Raw genomic sequence first — 8,783 nt, forward strand, 5'->3', positions numbered from 1 at the left:
TCACATTTATTGCATTGATCTCCACACCAGGAGACTCCACGTGATTTTTATTTCTCCCTTCGATTGCATTTCCGTTACTGTTACAGTATTAAAATGATTAACAAAAAGCATAGAACTGGAACCAGAACCAAGGGGGGGCAGAGTTTCCCCTGCAGCACCCCTGGCCTGGCCCCTGGAACAGGACAAACCCTGCTCTCCTGAGGGAATAATCTGCCTTTCCCAGAGCAGGAAGGCACTCAAGGCATGGCTGCTGGTGAGAATCCTCCAGACCAGTCCTGCTGCTTCACTGGATCACTCCAGGCAGGTGTGTTTAGATGTCCATGTCAAACTGCTCTTCCTCACCTGCTGGGAGGGACAAAAACCTCAGGTGAGGCCCCAAAATTCCACATTAACCAGCAAAGATTGCAGTGGCTGGCAGCTGTGCTTCAGGAATGGGGTAATTTAGGTTTAAAAGGTACATTCAGGCAGCAGGGTTGGTGTGAAAATCAGCTTGTGAAGCTGTGCTAAAGGTGTCACTGCTGGGGGGGAATCTTTAAATAATAATGCCCTTTAAATAATGAATTCTTCCCCCTGGATTTCCTTGTAACAACCACACTGAGAACAGAACCCAGCCAGGCACATTTCACAGCCCTTATCCCACAGCCTGACAGGCAGGAGCTGCTCCTGAGGACAGGAATTCTCTGGCCCAGCATTTCAGGGGTTCCCTTGAGCCACTTCAGGTCACAGCACGAGGCAATCCTGACCCTGGAAAGGTTTTACTTGCAGCAAGCACACAACAAGAGCTTTTAGATCTTTATTTTTAGAGAGAGGAGATAAATGCTTGCACTTGGCAGGTTCAGAAATAACCTCAAATAATTTTAAAAACAATTTTTCAAGGCAGCATTGGCTCGTGTTGCTGCAGCAGGGCCTCAGAGAAGTGTCCCTGTCACTAAATGGGGTCAGAAACAGGCAAGGAGGAATTTCCCACTCAGGCTGATATTAAAACCCAAGTAAATCCTGCTCTGAATTGTAACTTGAACCTCCAGCAGCTGCAGCACAGCCCAGCTCAGGGAGAGGCAGCAGCAGCTGCTCCTCTGCTCTGCACAGGGCTCCTCATCCAACAGCAGCTTCCCAAAGGCTGAATTAATGCAAATCCTATCAAATTACACCCCAAAACTGCAAAACTCACGTTGCTGGGGATCAAACAACAGCAAAACCCTGTGACACTGAGCCCACTGAGACTTTCCAAGAAGTTTGTGGAGAATTTCTTGGGAATCTCCTGGCTCCATTGCAGCTCTGGAATTCTAGGAACCAGCAGAGCCTCCTGAAGGCTGAATTAATGGGAATCATATCAAAGTCACCTTGCTGGGGGCCACAGCAGGATCAAACAACAGCAAAACCTTTTGCTACCCTGTGACACTGAGCCCACTGAGCCTTTCCAAGAAGTTTCTGGAGAATTTCCTGGGAATCTCTTGGCTCCATTCCAGCAGAGCTTCTCAAAGGCTGAATTAATGAGAATCACATTAAATTACACCTCAAAACTGCAAAAGTAACACTGCTAAGGATCAAACAACTCCAAAACCCTGTGACACTGAGCCCACTGGCACTTTCCAATACTCCATGCCAGCTCTGGAACTTCTAGGAACCCAATTCTAGCTTCCCAAATCCTGAATTAATGGGCATCATCTCAAATTACACCCCAAAACCGCAAAAGTCACATTGCTGAGGATCAAACAACTGCAAAACCTTTGCCACCCTGTGACACTGAGCCCATTGGGACTTTCCAAGAAGTTTCTGGAGAATTTCCTGGCTCCATTGCAGCTCTGGAACTTCTAGGAACTAGCAGAGCTTCCCAAATGCTGAATTAATGGGAATCATCAATGTCACATTGCTGGGGACCACAGCAGGATCAAACAACTGCAAAACCCTTGCTACCCTGTGACACTGAGCCTTTCCAAGAAGTTTCTGGAGAATTTCCTGGCTCCACTGCAGCTCTGGACCTTCTAGGAACCAGAAGAGCTTCCCAAAGTCTGAATTAATGGGAATCCTATCAAATTACACCCCAAAAGTGACATTGCTGAGGATCACACAACTGCAAAACCCTGTGACACTGAGCCTTTCTAAGAATTTCCTGGGAATCTCCTGGCTCCATTGCAGCTCTGGAACTTCTAGGAAGCAGCAGAGCTTCCCAAAAGCTGAATTAATTGGAATCATCTCAAATTACACCCCAAAACTGCAAAAGTAACACTGCTAAGGATCAAACAACAGCAAAACCCTGTGACACTGAGCCTTTCCAAGAATCTCCTGGGAATCTCCTGGCTCCACTGCAGCTCTGGACGTTCTAGGAAGCAGCAGAGCTTCCCAAAGTCTGAATTAATGGGAATCATCTCAAATTACACCCCAAAACTGCAGAAGTCACAGTGCTGAGCATCAAACAACTGCAAAACCCTGTGACACTGAGCCTTTCCAGGAAGTTTCTGGAGAATTTCCTGGCTCCATTGCAGCTCTGGACCTTCTAGGAACCAGCAGAGCTTCCCAAATGCTGAATTAATGGGAATCCTATCAAATTACATCACCAAAGTGACATTGCTGAGGATCACACAACTGCAAAATCCTTGCTACCCTGTGACACTGAGCCTTTCCAAGAAGTTTCTGGAGAATTTCCTGGCTCCAATGCAGCTCTGGAACTTCTAGGAACCAGAAGAGCTTCCCAAAGTCTGAATTAATGGGAATCCTATCAAATTACACCCCAAAAGTGACATTGCTGAGGATCACACAACTGCAAAACCCTGTGACACTGAGCCTTTCCAAGAATTTCCTGGGAATCTCCTGGCTCCAATGCAGCTCTGGACGTTCTAGGAAGCAGCAGAGCCCCTCAGAGGCTGGCTGGGCCCTGCTGCCTGCACTCACCTGCGCTCACTTTCTCCTCACAGCTCTGGACGTGGTGATTTTCCACCTTCAGCTCCTCCACGCTGGGGCTGGTGACTCCTGGAATGTCAGGAAGGTCGGAGGGAGGGGTTTTGGCACCCGGAGAATTGCGGCATTCCATCAAAAACTTCCTGTCATAAATAATCCTGGTACCTGGGGGGGACAGCATTCCATCATTTTTAAATTCCCTTACAGCCCAAAACGCTCAGGGATTGGGTATTTAAGTGATAAATGTGATGCAGCACTTCAGTTTCTAGAATTCTGGGTAAAACCCCTGGAAGCAGCAGATCCAACCCTTCCCACCTTGCCCAAGGTCACAGCAGCCCACAGAGCAAACAGAAAACTGAATTTAATTCCCAGTCATGGTTAGAAATGGGGCTGAAAGCTGCAGGTGGAATTCCTGCATGGGCACTTCTCTCAGCACAGCAGCACTTACACACACCTTGCTCAGGGTTTACACACATGGTTAATGCTCCAAAGCTGAACCAGGAACCAGCCAGCTCCAGCCTCCAGGCATGGATTTCTAGGAACAGCACTGAACACCCTGTTCCTTATAAAGGAATTTATGGAAAGTGCTCAAAAACCACAGAAAAGGGATCACTCCAAACAGCCCTAAGCCAGCAAGGGCTGGCAAACAGTGTTTGCTTCCCCCTCTGGATCAGGTGTGTCCTGCTCTGCTCCCATTCCAGCCACAGGGAAAGGGATTTGTCCTTGTGCCCTCCCCAAAAGTGTTAACTAAAGTACACAAGTGTGGGCAAACAGCTCCTGCCACCATCTGTCCTGGAACAAGCAACTCCCTTTGGTCTGAGCACTGTAAATATACAATAAATCCATAAACCAACACGTCCAGCAGCTGTGTTCCTGTGGAGCTCTGCCAGGGAGTTCTCAAAACACCAAAAAACTTCTCACTGGTGATTCTCAACTCCCGTTCTTTCGGGAGGAGGATCCATCCCTACATTTAGCTGGCTGGGAGAGGGGTGTGGAATTCCTGGGAGGAGAGGACAGGGATTCCTGGAACTGCAGCACTGGGAGCTTCCACCTTCCTCCAACTGAGCTCCTGAAAGGCAGGGGGATGTGGCCAGGAGGAGCAGGACAGGACACCCAGATGGAGCAGGACAGGACACTCAGATGGAGCAGGACAGGACAGGACACCCAGATGGGGCAGGACAGGACAAGACAGGACACCCAGATGGAGCAGGACACTCTGGAGCAGGACAGGACACTCAGATGAAGCAGGAGAGGACACCCTGGGCAGGACAGGACAGGACAGCCTGATGGAGCAGGACACTCTGGAGCAGGACAGGACACTCTGGGCAAGACAGGACATTCAGATGGAGAAGGACAGGGCACTCAGATGGGGCAGGACAGGACAAGACAGGACACCCAGATGGAGCAGGACACTCTGGAGCAGGACAGGACACCCAGATGGAGCAGGACAGGACACCCAGATGGAGCAGGACAAGACACCCAGCTGGAACAGGACAGGACACTCAGACGGAACATGACAGGAACACTCAGAGCAGGACACCCGGGGCAGGACAGGACACTCAGATGGAGCAGGACAAGACACCCAGCTGGAGCAGAACAGGACAGAACACTCAGATGGAGCAGGAAAGGACACCCAGATGGGACAGGACACTCTGAGCAGGACAGGACACTCAGATGAAGCAGGAGAGGACACTTTGGGCAGGACAGAACACCCAGCTGGATCAGGACATGACACCCTGATAGAGCAGGACAGGACAAGACAGGACACCCAGATGGAGCAGGACACCCTGAGCAGGACAGGACACCCTGAGCAGGACAGGACACCCATTCCAGGCTGTCACCAAGAAGCTCCTGCACCCACCCAGACCCCCATTCCACACAGCTCTGGGTGCTGCCAGGGTGTGTTCAGCAGGAAAACCCACACACCACAGGATGCTCTGCCCCTGTGAGCCCCACAGGACAGACACACAGCCCCGTGGGTCTTTCTGCTGAACACAGTGTCCCCAACAGGGACAGCCCCGGGCACTGCCAGGTGGGCACACCCCGGCCACAAACCCAGCCCAGCTTCTCCTCCTGCTCCAAACACGCAGGACACAAAGGGCTGCGAGCCCCGGAGGGCTCATTACTGCACAACACTAATTGCTCATTTCATTTCTTTCTGCTAGGCTAATTGCTCATTTCATTTCTGCTGTGCTAATTGCTCATTTCATTTCATTTCATTTCATTTCATTTCATTATTTCATTTCATTTCTGCTGCATTACTCAGGGCTGGGGAAGGCTCCCACAGGTGCTGCTGGAGCCTTCAGCGATTCGCTGCTTCCAGAGGAGGGAAAACACGTCCAAAACCACCCTAAAACCGACCAAAACAACCTCAAACACGACCAAAACAACCCCAAACACTACCAAAAGCACCCCAAACCCGGCTAAAACCACCCCAAACACGCCCAAAACAACCCCAAACCCGGCTGTTCTGCACATGTGAATCAGCAGTGTCACTTCCCCTTCTCCCCTTGCCATTTAACCCCTCAAATCCTGCGGGACAACAACCCCTCCGTGCCCTCGCATGGTTTGTTTTTCTGCCTTCACCATTCCTGGTGCTACACCCACCTGGATAGGGAGGCAAAGGGGAGATTCTACAAAGTGTGGGGAAAAAAAATCACCCCAAAATCACCCCAAAACCCGGCTTGGGAGCAGCAGAGGTGGCTGGAATCCCCTACACTGACCTTGTGCCACCACCTGGAGCTGGGGCTGCTTCTCTGGGGGCCAAAGTGGTGAAAATGGAGGGATGGGGACACAAAACTGGCAAAAAAAGATGGGGACACACAAGTGCCAAGGAGGGATGGGGACACTAAACTTCTCTGATAGAGGAACCCTTGGCAAAATCAGTTTATTACTTTTGGGGACACAAAACCTCTCTGATAGAGGAACCCTTGGCATAATCAGTTTATTACTTTACTTAAGGACAAGTCCCTACAGCAGGTTCCTCTCCTGGCCAGCAAAGAGGGAAGGAGCCCATGGCGTGTTTGCAGCTCCAGAATTTGGAGCAGTGTGGGGCTGGAAATAAAGAAATAAAGAAAAAAAGCCCCCAGGCTTTGCTGGCTACCAGGGAAAACAGCAAATATTAGAGATTGCTATTAATCAGTAACCACGGGGAGGCCGAGGCTGCTCCCTGTGAGGTTCCCCCGTGTTCCCAGCACGGAGCCCCGGGCAGGCGCTGTCCCCTTGCCCCGGTCCCCCAAACCAGCACCGAGCCCCGGTACCGGGTGGGAGCTCCCGGTTCCTATCCCGGGACAGGACGGGAGCGCTCCCTGCCCCTTGCCGGAACCGAGCCCTCCCTCCCGCGCTGTCCCGGCGCTCACCGCCCGGCGTGGTCCCGAACACGGTGCCCCCCGGTGTGGTGCTGTAGTCGCCGGGCGGCAGCGGGGCCCCGTCGGGCAGGGCGAGGCATTTCCCGGGGCCCGGGATGTCACGGCTGGGCGTCTGCCCGTGGCAGCAGCGGCCCGACATGACCGGACCGGGACGGGACCGGCACAGCGACAGGGACCGGGAGCGGCACCAGCGCCGCCGCCGCCGCCCGCCCGCCGCTTCCGGCCCGGGCCACGCCCCTTCCGCCGCGGGAACGGGAACGGCACCGGGCGGAGCTCGCGGTGGGCGGGGCTTACATAGGAGTGGGAGGAGTTTATTCGAACGGGCGGGGTTATGCTAATGAAGAGTGTCTTGGGGCGGGGTTTATCCTGGACGGGGTGGGGCTTAACCCTAAATGGGCGTGGTCTGGGCGGGACCCCCTTTTTTCGCATTTTCTCCCAATTTTTCCAATTTTTCCCCCTTTCCCCTCCTTTTCTCCCATTTTCTCCCACTTTCTCCCTTTTCCTCCAATTTTTCCCTCCTTTTCCTCCCTTTTCCTGCGTTTTTCCCCTCCTTCTCCCCATTTTTCTCCCCCTTTCCCCCCTTTCACCCTTTCACTCCCCTTTTCTCCCGTTTCCTCCCTTTTCCTCCCATTTCCTACATTTTCTCCCATTTTCTCCCATTTTGTCTCCTTTCCCCCCTTTTCCCCCCTTTCCCCCCCATTTCCCCCCGTTCCCCCCTTCTCCTCCCTTTCCCTCCCCTTTCTCCCCATTTCTCCCCTTTTCTCTCATTTTTTTCTCATTTTTCCCCCCAATTTTCCCCTTTTTCTCCCCATTTTTCCCCCCTAGGTATGCCCACCCTGTGCCCCCCGTTCGCTCCGTTCCCGTGGCCGCTCTGGGGACAGATGCCAGCCCGGCTGTCCCCGTCCCAAATGGCTCTGCCTTCCCCCGGGGACCGGCGACAAACGCGGGAGGAGCCGGGGGGCCACACACGCCGTGTCCCCGGGGGTGCTGCGCTGGGAAATGGGGTTTGCATCAATATTTTATTAAATAAAAGATTTAAAGAGTGTGGTGGGAGAGGCGCAGGTGTTTTCGGGGTCCTCAGGATGAAGAAGGAGTTGAGAATCTGACTCCATGTTTTTAGAAGGCTGATTTATTGTTTTATGATATTTATATTATATTATATTATATTATATTATATTGTATTATATTATATTATATTATATTATATTATATTATATTATGCTAAAACTAAAGTAAAGAATAAACTATAGTAAAGAGTACTTATAGTAAAAATAGAAAATACACTGTGGTATTTTTGGGGTCCCCAGGATGAAGGAGGAATTGAGAATTTGACTCCATGTTCATTATATTATATTATATTATATTATATTATATTATATTATATTATATTATATTATATTATATTATATTATATTATATTATATTATATTATATTATATTATATTATATTATATTATACTATATTATACTATACTATATTATACTATACTATATATACTATATCACATCACATCACATCACATTATATCACATTATATCACATTATATCCCATTATATTTTATTATAGAATGCTATACTAAAGCTATACTAAAGAGTAGAGAAATGATACATACAGAAAGCTACAAAAAATTATAATTAAATCTCATGCCTGCTTCCAGAGTCCTGACACAGCTGATCGTGATTGATCATTAAGTCAAAACAATTCCCATAAAACCAATCAAACCAACAATCTCCAACCACATTCCAAAGCAGCAAAACACAGGAGAAGCAATCAGATAATATTATTTTCCTTTTTCTCCGAGGCTTCTCAGCTTCCCAGGAGAAGAAATCCTGGCGAAGGGATTTTTCAGGAATTATGGCTGTGTAAGCACACAGCATCCCCGGCTCCAACAGATGGAGCTCGGCAGCCGCGCTGGGCTCCGGACCCAGCTTGGGGCCAAACTCATCCCAGTGGAAGTGGGGAGAGCTGAGCGTTTTTTGGAGCAGCATTTGGGTGCGCAGGGCAGCGCTGTGCTGCCAGGGGATGGACGGGGCTGTTCCTGCCCCCCAACTCCCGTGGGACCCCAAGAACCCCCGGGTGCCAGGCAGGCAGCCCTGTGCCAGCTGCTGGATCCATTAGCGGGCACTGGGGCAGGAAAACAACATTTCCTGCATGCAATGACATCAGCAGTGACCCCCAGCCCAGAGAGGCGGCTGCTGCCATTTCCTCCTCCTCCTCCTCCTCCAGAATGGACCGTGGTGGGGTCAGGGACTGGGGAAGGTCAGGGTGACACCCTGCCACTGTCACCCTCCCGTGTCACGATTTTTAGTTTGTCAGAGAGACCCCAAGAAAAGTTCCAAAGTCTCTTTTCCCAGCCCAGCAGCTGAAGATGGAATCAGAGCTCTTAATTTCTCAGTCTGAATTTATTGTATTGTTTATTGTATTTTATCTATAAAATTCTTTCTCCTGCCCTGCCGAGGTCCATCCAGCAGGACAGTCCAGGCACTCTGCCTGCCCCAGGATGGTGTTATTTTTTATA

General features: G+C 50.4%; 1 protein-coding gene across 2 annotated transcripts; it reads right to left on the bottom strand.

The window, feature by feature from the left end:
* On the bottom strand, window positions 1-6,515 carry EIF4EBP1 (eukaryotic translation initiation factor 4E binding protein 1). Of its 2 annotated transcripts, none has more exons than XM_064731140.1 (3): window positions 6,255-6,515; window positions 2,890-3,060; window positions 1-345 (listed from the first exon to the last, which is right to left on the bottom strand). In XM_064731140.1, the coding sequence occupies exons 1-3, from the start codon at window positions 6,400-6,402 to the stop codon at window positions 311-313; spliced, it is 354 nt and encodes a 117-aa protein (XP_064587210.1). In that variant the 5' UTR covers window positions 6,403-6,515; the 3' UTR covers window positions 1-310. The 2 variants fall into 2 exon arrangements, with proteins under 2 accessions (XP_064587210.1, XP_064587211.1); XM_064731141.1 differs by having other exon boundaries at window positions 1-342; window positions 6,255-6,508.
* Window positions 6,516-8,783: the final 2,268 nt, after the last annotated feature.

This window comes from Zonotrichia leucophrys, chromosome 22 (genome assembly GCF_028769735.1).
Source record: "Zonotrichia leucophrys gambelii isolate GWCS_2022_RI chromosome 22, RI_Zleu_2.0, whole genome shotgun sequence".
NCBI classification, from domain to species: domain Eukaryota; kingdom Metazoa; phylum Chordata; class Aves; order Passeriformes; family Passerellidae; genus Zonotrichia; species Zonotrichia leucophrys.

What these genes read in the sequence shown, in the direction of transcription:
- EIF4EBP1 (XM_064731140.1), bottom strand. Translation starts at nt 6,402, where the DNA reads ATGTCGGGCCGCTGCTGCCACGGGCAGACGCCCAGCCGTGACATCCCG. An exon ending in GTTCGGGACCACGCCGGGCG is followed by an intron (nt 3,061 to 6,254) that starts GTGAGCGCCGGG and finishes TGTCCCCCCCAG; the next exon opens with GTACCAGGATTATTTATGAC. An exon ending in TGAGGAGAAAGTGAGCGCAG is followed by an intron (nt 346 to 2,889) that starts GTGAGTGCAGGC and finishes TGTCCCTCCCAG; the next exon opens with CAGGTGAGGAAGAGCAGTTT.